This window comes from Crotalus tigris, unplaced genomic scaffold, assembly GCF_016545835.1.
Source record: "Crotalus tigris isolate CLP2741 ecotype Arizona unplaced genomic scaffold, ASM1654583v1 scf7180000020524.2783371122:307494, whole genome shotgun sequence".
Taxonomy (NCBI): domain Eukaryota; kingdom Metazoa; phylum Chordata; class Lepidosauria; order Squamata; family Viperidae; genus Crotalus; species Crotalus tigris.
This window is the reverse complement of record NW_024098060.1, coordinates 143,951-158,250: the sequence shown is the minus strand read 5'-3', so window position 1 is coordinate 158,250 and position 14,300 is coordinate 143,951. Positions and strand designations below refer to the sequence as shown.

Genomic DNA, 14,300 nt, shown 5'->3' with positions numbered 1-14,300 from the left:
GTCACTTGTTGAGTTGCTGCATGCATCCCTTGATTATATTAGCATTCTCAGACAAAGTTGCTGTAATTTGTTCGCAGATCCAGGGGGCCAATGCCTATAGAGCAGTCTGGCTTCAATATCTGGGAATAGTTTGAATCTATTGAGCCTGAGAAAATGGATCGGTCCTTATCCATCTCCTCTTTAGATCCAAGTGACTTTCAAAACCAACAAACATTCTACCCTTCTATATAAACTAATTGGATCAGTGTTTTTTGCTGGTTTGCTTTCTTTCTCTGATTTACATTCCAGACAGTGGTGATTGGCAAAGAGATGTTGCCTTTGGCCCTCACTGTGTGATGTTCTCAGTACGAGGTATCATCAGTTCAAAAAAGTGGCATACTATGGCTCTTATTTTCCAAAAATATGTATTTGATGGGTCCTAGAGGAAGGAAGGAAGGAAGGAAGGAAGGAAGGAAGGAAGGAAGGAAGGAAGGAAGGAAGGAAGGAAGGAAGCATTTAAATTTTATAAATAAGTGAATTTCTTATTTTAGCATTTGTATATTATCATATTCTTCAATTTATTTGTCCATGTAGTGAAAGAAGTAATGGTAAAGGACAAATAGAAATAAATAATTTCAAGTGACCATTATTTCTTTACTACAAAGAAACTGATTCAGGTTATGTTTTTGTATATGATAAAAGGAGCAACATTTGTAGCCAGCAATCAAATTTCACAATTAATGAGGAAGGAGTCCTGTGACTGGTAGATTTTTTTTTTTTCATTTCTCATATACGATTGATAAAGAGATTTGTTGCAGGGCTGTAAAATATCAATGGTGGATAAATGGATTGGTGGTGGCTCATGTCACTCATCAAGCCAGACAAAAAATATATGGTTCACACCGTGTGACTTTGAGGATATGGAGTAAAAAATCATTTAAAATGAGTGAAAAGAGCCAAGCTATATTTTTATTTTGCAATAAAAACAGTACTGAAAAAAATGTTTCCAATGGTATTCCTTTTGCATATTCACTTGACATTACACACTGTTCCCATCCCAAAGGACTCTGCACAGCTCATAGGCCTGCTTCCATTAGAAAGCTTAAAAAGAAATGTCATGATTTAATTATATTGTTGTTGTTAGTTGCGAAGTCATGTCTGACCCATCGCAACCCCATGGACAATGTTCCTCCAGTCCTTTTAATTACATTACAAATACAATAATCAAAGTGTTTAAAGACCTATCAAAAAGATAAATAAAGGTGGTCGGGATTCTGTAACATTATTCGTCAATTTCCTTTTAGCTCTTTGGAAAGAAAATCATGCTTTAATGTACGCCCTAACAGGTCAAAGTCAGATAGTTGTTTTGTTCCAGAGAATGTAAAGTTTACAGCTACAGAACTAGCATTTGTTTATCTGAATTTTCATTATTTTTCTCTATCTCTTTTACAGTTTTCAGTTATGAGTTCTTTTTTTCCTAGCCCATACAAATCATCATTCTACTTTCTCCACAGTCTCCAAGGAGCGTCACCAAACATTCACTGATTTCCCCTATAATTACCCAAAGAATCTTACTAATGTGGTTTTTTTCTCTCAACTCTTTCAGGAATTCTCAGGCACAACACCAAAGAATAGCTCAAGATTGAAAGGGTATGTTAATTGTCGGATCAGAATGTTAGAGACGTAACAACCTTTTTTCTTAGAAAGAATATTTATTCTAATAAGTGAGAGTTTTTTCCCCTTAGGTTTCATTCTTACAGATAGAACTGGTTCTTATGTAGTGAAAAGTGTTTTCTTGAAGAAGATGGAATTTTCCATGGTAGTGATGGCAATGTTGTCAATGTTACTGTCAGGAGCTACATGCCTTATTAAAACATGTTCTGTGGGGAAACTTCCCTTTATTAAGCACAAGTATTTTCTGCCAGGAGATTTCATAATGGCTGGGATACTCTCTCAGTTCTACATGATATCGGATCCAGTTGGTTTCACAAGGCACCCATCTGAAGAACTGGTTGATGAGCTCATGTAAAGACTTTCTCTTCTTAACTATAGCATATCTTTCTCTAATAGGTTGCCCTGGCAAATAAATACACAAACACACTTATGACAACTCTCCTGCTTGTGTTTTTATTCAAATTCCATATTGAGATTTTAATTTTTTTACTGTTAAATGAATTGTTAGTGATGTACTATCAAGGTGCTGTACTATTTGTAGCTAAATCTATGTTAATCATTTAATTCTTTTACTAAATATTATAATGCTTTGAATTATTTTCCAAACAGCTGTTGAGCATGCATGGAACACAGACTTAGAGCATCTCTGCCTTAATTTAACATCAGTGCTTTTATTGGGATAAGATCTATCATCTAAAAATATCTAAAATATCTCAGATCTAAAAATATAACATTTGTTCTCAAGTTTACTCCAAACAAACTTTTCATGCCTATATCCGCCATAAAACATAACCAAGAAGAAGATGAAAATATAAGAATATTATATTATAATATTATATTATTATATATCTATCTTTGGTTATTCGGGTTTTTTCCCATGTCAAATTGGAAGTGTCTTGGCGACGTTTCGACGAAGTCTCATTCGTCACCTTCAGGCTGGTGCTTTCGGCTTCGTGCTTCCAGGAGCATATATTTGTTTTCTGAGGTTTTCGCGGGTGTTTGTATGTAGGTCTTTGGTTATTTGGGTTTTCTCCCGCGTCAAATTGGAAGTGCTCCTAGAAGCATGAAGCCGAAAAAATCAGCCTGAAGATGATGAATGAGATTTCATCAAAACGTATGGGTTTTAATACGATCATTTTTCTTCAAGCAATTTATCTGTTTCCAGTAAAAATTGTTTATGATGAATTAAAAGAATCATAACATCCTGCCTAGATCCACACAATATATCCTTTCTTGCAGATTTTTCCTGCAGAACTACCAACATATCCTGTCCTTGGTTTTTGCTGTAAAGGAGATAAATGAAAATATGCATATATTATCCAACATGAGCTTGGGTATTGATATCTCTAACAGTTATTACATGGCGGGATTGATTTACTTAGCTTCAATGGAGCTTCTCTCAACACGTGGCAGATTCATCCCCAATTATAAATGTGATGCCAAGGACTGGACAGTATCTGCTATTGCAGGACCTAACTCTTACATCTGTCCCTTCATGGCAAACATCTTGAATGTCTACAAGATGCCCCAGGTGAGATTTTTTTTCTTGGACTAAGTATACACTTTAAGAATCACCTTGAAAGGTGGGAAGAAGAACTGCAGTCCTATTTTTAAAAAGTCTAATAAAAGAACTTTGAGACTAAACCAGAAGTGTTCTTTGAGAAAGCATCTCAGGATTAACACCCAATCCTCCCCAATTCTCTGGAAAGTTAAGGCAGAGGAAGAGAAAGTGTTTTCCTACTTGCAAGGTTAATGTCATCCCTTCCAGATTGTCCAGGATAGGAAACCAAAATCACACATATTAATAATTCTTTTATTGTAAGGTTACAATAACAGAGTCTTGCAAGTCTTAAACTACCTCCCACCTTTTTCTTTTACAAAGTAATGTTTACAAAAATACAACAAATAAGGCAACTTTTCTTTTTATTACTTTTTTGTGGTTTGGAAATAAAGTGGCAATCCAAACAATGATGAACAACATACTATGTGTTTGCAGAAGAGATAGATAATTTTAGGTACTTTACTTGATTTATTCTTCAATCTGAATCTATGATGAATGTCAGCTCTGGAAGATTGTCTAGACTAGAAAAAAAAATCATGACTACTAATAGTTATGTTATTGTAAGTTACAATAATCTTACAACCCTGAATGAACTCACCTTTTTTTTTTTTTACTTTTATAAAGCCATGTTTAGAAAACAATAAATAATAATTTCTTTCCTTGAGTATTTTATTTTGGGATGTGGAATTAAAATGGCAATCCAAACTATGTATTCCCAGATGAGATAGATATTTTTTCATACTTTACTTGCTTTATTTCTCAATCTGAATCATCTGAACAATTAATATACAATGATTCTTTGACATATTTACAAATACACTGAAGAGAAATGTCAATATATTGTCATGCATCCATTTTCCTACCATGCATTAGTAAAAATACTAAGAATTCATGGACCTGATTGAGTAATAGTAACAGTATCTTGATCTTTGTACTGCACACTGGTCTTCCTTCCTTCCTTCCTTCCTTCCTTCCTTCCTTCCTTCCTTCCTCTCTATAAATGTTATTCATGGTAGTTCAAATAATTTAAAAAATGAAGTTATGTAATACAAATGAATGAATGTACGCTATATCTATACTGATGTTCAATTTAACCTATACAAGATCTCCTTGTTGGGCTTTATACTTTGAAAACTTTTCTTTCCATTATATAAAAGAGATTTTGTCTTTGCAATCAAGAATATTTTTCTTTTTAAGGAAAAAAGATAAAAATGATGGTCCATTGGGTATGACAAGCTATGGATTTGGTTGATTTGATTATTATTGCAGAGTCACATGGAGGTGTTAAGAGGGTGAAAGAAGAAAGACAGAGGATTTTTAGAGAGATGGGATGTTGGTTTTATTGTACTGTTTTGTACAGAGGTAACTATCTATAGAACAATGGGATCGGAGTAGTTGATTAATATAGAAAGAAGCAAATTGCAACCTTTATGAACATATACAGTTTTTAGAGGGCTTTTTTTTAAAAATGTACACTTTCCAGAGTCGCTCTATCAGTGAGGTAAGTGGGCAGTGGTTTGCTCTTCAAGCTTGTTTCAATTTAGTTTCTGAACATAACATCATCAGCAGAATTTTCTTATCCTGTTTTCCTTAGCTTAAAATGTCTTATTCGCCAGTGAGGTCTGTTGGTTGTGTGATTGCCAAAATCTAAAACTTACTTGCCTAATAACCTAGCAGCCACATTCATAGTCCCTCTACTCTCCAAGCTTTCTTCCAAGACAGCTCTATATACATCAATTTGCTGTAATCTGATTGCAACTGAGTCGATGTCATCAGATTATCATAGGGAGCTTTGTATTTTCCATTTCTGTTTTAAAGGGTGGGGCAAGGAGACTCTACTTCCAAGTAATCTTGCCACTGTCTCTCATAGAGTATCAAATAATGTCATATCATATAATATCATCATATCTTGGACAGTAAGAAGAAGATATATTAGCAAAAGATGGATTAAAATAAATCTAGAAAGAGTGCAGAGAATGATTAGGGAACTAGAGGTTAAAACATACAAAGAATGGTTGCAGGAATTGGGTATGTCTAGTTTAATGAAAAGGACTAAGGGTGACTTGATAGCAGTTTTCCAATATCTAAGGGGCTGCCACAATGAAGAAGGGGTCAAACTATTCTCCATAGCATATGAAGGCAGGACGAGATCAATGAATGGAAAGTAATCAAGGAGAGAACCAACCTAGAATGAAGGAGAAATTTCCTGACAGAACAATTAATCAGTGGAACGATTTGATTCCAGAATTTCTGGGTGCTCCATCCCTGGAATATTTTAAGAAGAGACTGGATAGTGACTTGACTAGAATGGACGGGCTTTCTGCCCAAGCAGAGGGTTGGATTAGAAAACCTCCAAGGTCCCTTCCAAATGTGTTATTCTGTTACCCTGTTAAAGGTCAGGGATTACTGAATCGAATCTCTGGCATTCAAATATAAAATTAAAGGAAAAACTGGTTTCTTTCTAGGTTATATTTTTCTTGAAGGAACACAATCTGTATCATAGACTCTAATACCTAACTATTTTAAATTATTTTTCCCTAGCTTCTATATGGATCTGCTCCAATGAATGATAATAGTGAACACACAGTTTTCTTTCATCGTTTTTTCCCAAATGAGGAGCTTCAGACGAAGGGGATTCTTCAGCTGCTGTTGCATTTAAAGTGGGTATGGATAGGGCTGCTTTCCCAACCTGATGAGAGTGGAGAGAGGTTTGTACGGAATGCCCTTACACTGTTTGTCCAGAAAGGTATTTGCTTTGACTTCATGCAAGAGTTGCCCAAAGAAATTTATTCTAATCACATTGAATATGTATTTAAAGATTATGTCACCATATACAAGGTTGTCATGAACAGCACTGCCAATGTTGTGATCCTCTACTGTGGAAATCACATAATTGCCATTTTCAGAATATTTCCCTATATTTCAGAATATGAAGATATACCAGTAACGAGAAAAGACAAAGTTTGGATCATGCCAGCCCAGATGGAGTTCACATCAATCCCTTTTCAAAAAATACTCCCTTTGGACTTTATTCATGGTGCCATATCTTTTGCAGTTTCTTCCAAGGAGGTGACTGGGTTCAAACCATTCTTGCAGATGAGAAGCCCTACTTCAGAAGAAGGAGATCATTTAACAAGATTGTTCTGGGAGCAGGCATTTGAATGTTTTTACCTTAAAGATAAGTTAGATGAGGATGCTGGAGTGCTGTGCACTGGAGAGGAGAAGTTGGAGACTCTTCCTAATTCTGTCTTTGAGACCACCATGACTGGGCAGAGTTACAGCGTTTATAATGCAGTCTATGCTGTGGCACATGCCTTGAAAGCCATGTTTTCATCCAAATACAAACACAGAGCAAGGGCGGATCACGGAAGGCTGATGATTATCAAGGAAGAAAGATGGCAGGTAATAATAAAAGAAATCACAATGACAGATTGATCAAGCAATCAATTTGTAAAATAAAATAAAATTGTAAGAATAAAATCTTCTCTGATGCCATCAGGTAATTTTATGATTGCAAAACATGTACATTTCAGGTTCCGTATCCACACAGTTTACACAAATTCATGTTTCATGTTTCCTGACAACAGTGTGGAGGAACTATGTAAAAAAGATTCAATTCAAAAAATTTGATTAAATCCCAGCTTCATAATTCAGTTTGAAATTTTGTCAAACCATTTTACCTGGAGATAATATGCTTATTAATATTCTGGTTCACTTGCACAGTAATATTAGGAATTTCTAAATGGTAGTTGTGTACAATTGGTTTGGTATACAATTGGTATTTATTTCTCCAGATCAATTGCATTTATTTATTGAATTTATGTGGCTGCCCATCTCATTCATATAACACTGGACACCGTGCACAGTTAAAACACAAAGCTAAAAAATCAATATAATTCAAACACAAACATTTGTGTTTGATTTGCTTCCATTTAGCTCTATCCTTACCTGAGAAAAGTCTTATTTAACAACAGTGTTGGGGAAACAGTTTTCTTTAATGAAAAGGGGGAATTGGGAACTGGATTTGATATCATCAACTGGATCACATTCCCAAACAAAACATTTCTTAAAGTCAAAGTTGGAAAGATAGACCCATTGATTTCTCCAGAAGAGTCTTTCATGATTTCTGAAGAAAACATCATCTGGCCAACCATGTTCAACCAGGTATTTCCTACTGATGTTCCAAGTTGTCTCAAATCCTCCCCCCTACCATATTCAAAAATCACTTTTATCATTTGAGTGACTCATCAGTAATAAAATTAAGGCAATAAAATATTATGAAAAATGAAAGAGCAGAGATCAGATTACACAGGTGTTCCATTATTAAACTTGTCTTTCCAGAAATCTATGGGCATTCCTGAATGTACACAATTACCAGCTGTCATTTTCAGGTTGTCCTAAATAGGGAGCCATCGTTGAATTATAAAAGCTGAAAATTATTTAACAATATACAAGCAATATTCTGAGATAATCTACTGGTTGAAATATCTTATTCCTGTCCATTGCTACCTTATAATTTTATTTTATTCTAACAAGACATTATCTAAGACAGTGGTTCTCAACCTGTGGGTCGGGACCCCATTTGGGGTCGAACGACGATTTCACAGGGGTCGCCAAACAAGGCTGTCCGCCATTTTTTCCCCCTTTTCTTTGTCCACGCCCCTGGCACCCAGTGATGTATAAGTGGTTGGGGGTCACCACAACATGGGGAACTATATTATGGGCTCGCGGCATTAGAAAGGTTGAGAACCACTGATCTAAGACATATTTTAAAATCCCAGTTATTTTCTTTAGTTTTCTAAATTTAACCTGCAACTTTGTCACTATTAAAACATGGTCTATTTCATAATTTCTACAAGACTGACTAGATGCAACTGGAACTCTGAATCCCATGAGTAAATTCTCTGCAGTATTTATTTTCAGGACCTCTTTGGCAGAAAGGACTGGACTCAATGAAAATGCAGATAATTCCAAAGTTTAATTTCACCTACAAAGTGTGGGATAAATTACCAATCAGATTCAACTCAAAGGTGCTTTTCAAAGGCAACTGGACTTTTTTTCTTGAAAATGTTTTGCTTCTCATCCAAGAAGCTTCTTCAGTTCTCAAGGAATTGAATGTTTCTCAAACATTTTCAAGGAAAAAGCCACGAAAGTTCATTGACTTTTGAAAAGCATCTTTGTGACAACCATGACCTGGATGATTGAGAATCCTCATAGATATTTACCAATCAGATTGACCAAAATGGAATTTGAGGGGAGTCCAGTTTGAACAATTAAGACTTCAGGAAACCTCTAAGGTTATGTGAAAACATGGAAATACATGGGAAATACATAGGAAATACATAGTTCCATGAGGACATCGAACTATGTATTTCCCATGTATATGAGGACATATAGACAATGTCACATTATTATGGTGGCATTCATTAAATATGCCTATCTAATAATATGTTGAATTGAATCCTATATATAGAATTTCTCCAAAAGCTATGCAGATATCATATACAGAATATCATATACAGAGTGAAATATGAGTGTATAAAGTACAACTATTAAACTCTCTCCTGGTTTCATTTCTGAATAGGCATTACCACTTTCTGTATGCAATGAAAATTGTTATCCAGGCAACCTGAAGAAAAAAATAGATGAGAAGCCTTTTTGCTGCTATGATTGTCTTCCTTGTGCAAAAGGGAAAATTTCAAACAGATTAGGTAAAATGTGCCATGTATATAATTGAGAAGACTTATTAATTCTTACCAGCAATATTGTATACCTATCTGTGTTTAATCTGCATGGTATTGTTCTCAAATGTAATCAGTTTTTCAGAATTTGGAGTGTTGGCCTCATTGAAGCAAGGTATTAGATGAGATGCATTTGAATATTAGTAGCTCAGTTTGGTAGTTGAGCTCTTAGTTCGATCTCCAACTGTGGCAATTTGACTGCAAACGATTCATCTCTATTTTGGGAGACATCTTCAGTGCATTTTGAATTGTGCTCGTGTCTCAGAACACTGACCTTTAAATTGGTATGAATGTTACTTGTCCAGATGTTTCTGAGTCATGGTCTGGATTCGGGCTGTTTGACTGACTGGTTTGTTGTTGTGAATTAAATATGATGCTATGTTAGTATCATATGGATGCATCCTTCCATCTTCAAAAATGACACTGAGATTGATACAAACAACACTCTTGGTGTCTATTTGACCAAACATATACAGGGTACTTTTCTGCATGTGGATGGTCCCATTCTTAATTTGTAATACTGTAATGCAAGTAAAATGGACATAATTAACTAAAAATAAATGGAGTTGCTTTCATAGCTTCTATGGGCCACAATGTTTTCTTTGAGCAGTCCTTTGTGCTCTCTGAACTTGGTGGTTTTCTTGCAGATATTTCATTACCAAACTAAGTAACATCATCAGTTCAACAGTAATGATGTTGACTAGCACCGATGGTGTTACCAGGTTTGATTATGAAATATCTGCAAGAAAACAACTGATCTCAGATAGCACCAAAGTTTCCTCATTTCAACTCTGAGTTATAAATAACTTTCTTATTATGACTGTAATCCCATAATTTGCAGTAGAGGCAGGGCAACTGGATGGAACTGAGCATTTACTGGCTGGATGCCTTTCCTGACACCATGTGGAGTTGGCAGCAGATATTTTTTCTTTACACTCTAAGAGAAACATCTCCCGCTATGGAATTGTCAACCACCCAAGTGGGAGACGAGCATCTTAACCACTAGGCCACGATACAGCTCTTAAATTCTGATCAATAAACAGTCCTTTAATGTTTTCTTTGGCAGATGCAGTTGACTGTTTCCAATGTCCAGAAGATCAATATCCAAATGAAGCTCACAATCTTTGCATCGAAAAACATATAACGTTCTTGTCTTATGAAGAACCTTTGGGAATCACTTTGGCCACTGCAGCTGTCTTCTTTTTTATAACTTCAGCTTTGGTGCTGAGGATCTTCATTAAAGAGTGGGAAACCCCCATAGTCAAAGCCAACAACAGGAATCTCACCTATACTCTTCTCATTGCTCTCCAGCTCTCTTTCCTCTGCAGTTTTCTTTTCATTGGACAACCTGGTCAAGTCAAATGTCTCATGCGACAAACTGCATTTGGCATCATCTTCTCTGTAGCCATTTCTTGCATTTTGGGTAAAACAACCATAGTGGTTCTTGCTTTCATGGCCACCAAACCAGGATCCCAAATAAAGAAATGGGTGGGGAAAAGGCTGGCCAACTCCATTGTCCTTTCTTGCTCTCTGATACAAGTCACAATTTGTGTTGCATGGCTGGCAATTTCTCCCCCATTTCCAGATTCAGACACACATTCCATGGCTGAAGAAATTGTACTAGAATGTAACGAAGGATCAGCCATCATGTTTTATACTGTTCTGGGCTTTATGGGGTTCTTAACTGCTATCAGTTTCACGGTAGCCTTCCTAGCTAGGAAGTTACCTGATAGCTTCAATGAAGCCAAATTCATTACCTTCAGCATGCTGGTGTTTTGCAGCGTTTGGGTAACATTTGTTCCTACCTATCTGAGCACCAAGGGAAAGTACATGGTGGTGGTGGAGATCTTCTCCATTCTGGCTTCAGCAATGGGGTTACTCGGCTGTATCTTTTTCCCAAAATGCTATATTATTCTTCTGAGACCTAATTTAAACAGAAAGGACAAACTTATTAAAAAACACTGAATTATGTTTCCAAACTTATACTGTAAACTCTCCTCACTGTAGTGTTTCCTTTTTCTGCTAGTCTTTGCAGTTTGGGAAAACTGAGATAGATGCACAAATGCACAGAATAAATATTTGTCTAATGTTGGAATGTGCCTAGGTTTATAACCATATCAAGAAATAAAGTACAATATCTTCCCGTGGCAATTTTGCCCAGCATTTTGCTTGCCATTTGCTCAGATTTGTTGTAGTCTTGGGTCTTCATGGATCATGGGTAATGCTTTGAAGGAGGCTTAAATATAAGATGATAGTTACCAAAATCCAGTTCAGAGCTCTTAAGAAGCTAAGTCCTTATTGGAATATGATAGTAGTTTAGAACTTTCTTTTGGAGGGTAGGTTATTGAGTAAATAGTGTAGATTCACTGTCAGACCAGTCTAGGTCCATGGATGCATGGATGGTAAAGGCAAAGTTCATCCATTGGATATGCTCATAGATGAACTTTGGTTTTATAGAAGTAATCCTCTCCACCTAGTCTTTCTGTGCCCTCAGTAATACTTAATATAACTAATAGGATAGATATTTCAGAGACATTAAGCATAAGGCGATGATGTTGCATTTATCTTCCTATTACCATCCTTTGATTTTTGATTTTTTTTTACTTTCTTGTCTGGAAGTTAAAAGAGGAATCCAGATGAAGTATAAGCTTCTGCATTCTCCAATATTCAGAACCAATCAGACTTAACAAAAATTGGTCCATTTTCACTATAACATTTCCTAAATCAAGAGTTTATAATTAATTTTTTGTATACTGCCTCTATGCTCGTGTAATGATCTCCATTTTTAGATGTTGGTTGAAATTTTGTTGAATCCAGATGGCTGCCTGGACATGTCTTCCTGTTTTCTTGGCAAGTTTTTAATTTTAATTTTGTGATCATGGAACTGCAATGAGCACAACTATGAGGAAAGCTAAGAAGTACTGCTCCTTCAATAACATCATAACTTCAATTGGTCTTTTAAAGAGTGGGTATTAAATGAGAAAATCCATAAAAAATTAAATATGTATTGATTTTGCAGAATATTTAAATATCAAGAGATAAATGGAGAGAATTGTAGCTCAGAGTTGTCACTTGTTGAGTTGCTACATGCATCCCTTGATTATATTAGCATCTATGAGACAAAGTTGCTGTAATTTGTTCACAGGTCCAGGGGGCCAATACCTATGGAGCAGTCTGGCTTCAATATCTGGGAATAGTTTGAATCTATTGAGCCTGAGAAAATGGATTGGTCCTTATCCATCTCCTCTTTAGATCCGAGTGACTTTCAAAACCAATAAACATTTTACCCTTCTATATAAACTCATTGGATCAGTGTTTTTTGCTGCTTTGGTTTCTTTCTCTGAATGACATTCCAGACAGTGGTGATTGGCAAAGAGATGTTGCCCTTGGCCCTCACTGTGTGATGTTCTCAGTACGAGGTATCATCAGTTCAAAAAACTGGCATACTATGGCTCTTATTTTCTAGAAAGGTATATTTGATGGGTCCTAGAGGGTGGAAGGAAGGAAGGAAGGAAGGAAGGAAGGAAGGAAGGAAGGAAGGAAGGAAGGAAGGATTTAAATTTAAATTTTTTAAATTTTTTACGGTTAAATCAATCGTTAGTGATGTACTATCAAGGTATTGTTTTTTTTTCATTTCCCATATACAATTGATAAAGAGATTTGTTGCAGGGCTGTAAAATATCAATGGTGGATAAATGGTGGTTGCTCATGTCACTCATCAAGCCAGACAAAAAATATATGGTTCACACCATGTGACTTTGAGGATATGGAGTAAAAAATCATTTAAAATGAGTGAAAAGAGCCAAGCTATATTTATTTTGCAATAAAAACAGTATTGAAAAAAATATTTCCAATGGTATTCCTTTTGCATATTCACTTGACATTACACACTGTTCCCATCCCAAAGGACTCTGCACAGCTCACAGGCCTGCTTCCATTAGAAAGCTTAAAAAGAAATGTCATGATTTAATTATATTGTTCTTGTTAGTGGCAAAGTCATGAATGACCCATCGCAACCCCATGGACAATGTTCCTCCAGGCCTTTTAATTACATTACAAATACAATAATCAAAGTGTTTAAAGACCTATCAAAAAGATAAATAAAGGTGGTCGGGATTCTATAACATTATGGGTCAATGCTTTAATGTACGCCCTAACAGGTCAAAGTCAGAAAGTTGTATTGTTCCAGAGAATGTAAAGTTTACAACTACAGAACTAGCATTTGTTTCTCAGAATTTTCATCATGTTTCTCTATCTCTTTTACAGTTTTCAGTTATGAGTTCTTTTTTTCCTAGCCCATACATATCATCATTCTACTTTCTCCACAGTCTCCAAGGAGCGTCACCAAACATTCATTGATTTCCCCTATAATTACCCAAAGAATCTTACTAATCTGGTTTTTTTCTCTCAACTCTTTCAGGAATTCTCAGGCACAGCACCAAAGAATAGCTCAAGATTGAAAGGGTCTGTTAATTGTTGGATCAGAATGTTAGAGATGTAACAACCTTTTTTCTTAGAAAGAATATTTATTCTAATAAGTGAGAGTTTTCCCCCCTTATGTTTCATTCTTATAGATAGAACTGGTTCATTTCTAGTGAAAAGTGCTTTCTTGAAGAAGATGGAATTTTCCATGGTAGTGATGGCAATGTTGTCACTGTTACTGTCAGGAGCTACATGCCATATTCTGCGTACTAAAACATGTTCTGTGGGGAAACTTCCCTTTATTAAGCACAAGTATTTTCTGCCAGGTGATTTAATAATGGCTGGGATACTCTCTCAGTTCTACATGGTATCGGATCCAGTTGGTTTCACAAGGCACCCATCTGAAGAACTGGTTGATGAGCTCATGTAAAGACTTTCTCTTCTTAACTATAGCATATCTTAAACCATATATCTTTCTCTAATAGGTTGCCCTGGCAAATAAATACCCAAACACACTTATGACAACTCTCCCACTGGTGGTTTTATTCAAATTCCATATTGGGATTTTCTTGTTTTCTTACTGTTAAATGAATCGTTAGTGATGTACTATCAAGGTGCTGTACTATTTGTAGCTAAATCTATGTTAATCATTTAATTCGTTCACTTAATATTAGGGAACAGTTGCATGCTTTGAATTATTTTCCAAACAGCTGTTGAGCATGCATGGAACACAGACCTAGAGTATCTCTGCCTTAATAAAACATCAGTGACTTTTATTGGAATAAGATCTATCATCTAAAAATATGTAAAATATCTAAGATCAAAAATATAACATTGGTTCTCAAGTTTACTCCAAACAAACTTTTCATACCTATATCCGCCATAAAACATAACCCAGAAGAAGATGAAAATATAAGGATATA

At 35.7% G+C, this 14,300-nt stretch overlaps 1 protein-coding gene across 1 annotated transcript; it reads left to right on the top strand.

The window, feature by feature from the left end:
* The first annotated feature begins 1,804 nt into the window (after positions 1–1,804).
* On the top strand, positions 1,805–10,920 carry LOC120318897 (vomeronasal type-2 receptor 26-like). The gene is made up of 6 exons (XM_039367047.1): positions 1,805–2,004; positions 3,007–3,184; positions 5,756–6,616; positions 7,151–7,378; positions 8,799–8,925; positions 10,022–10,920. Exons 1-6 carry the CDS (start codon positions 1,805–1,807, stop codon positions 10,918–10,920), a joined length of 2,493 nt encoding a protein of 830 aa, XP_039222981.1.
* Positions 10,921–14,300: the final 3,380 nt, after the last annotated feature.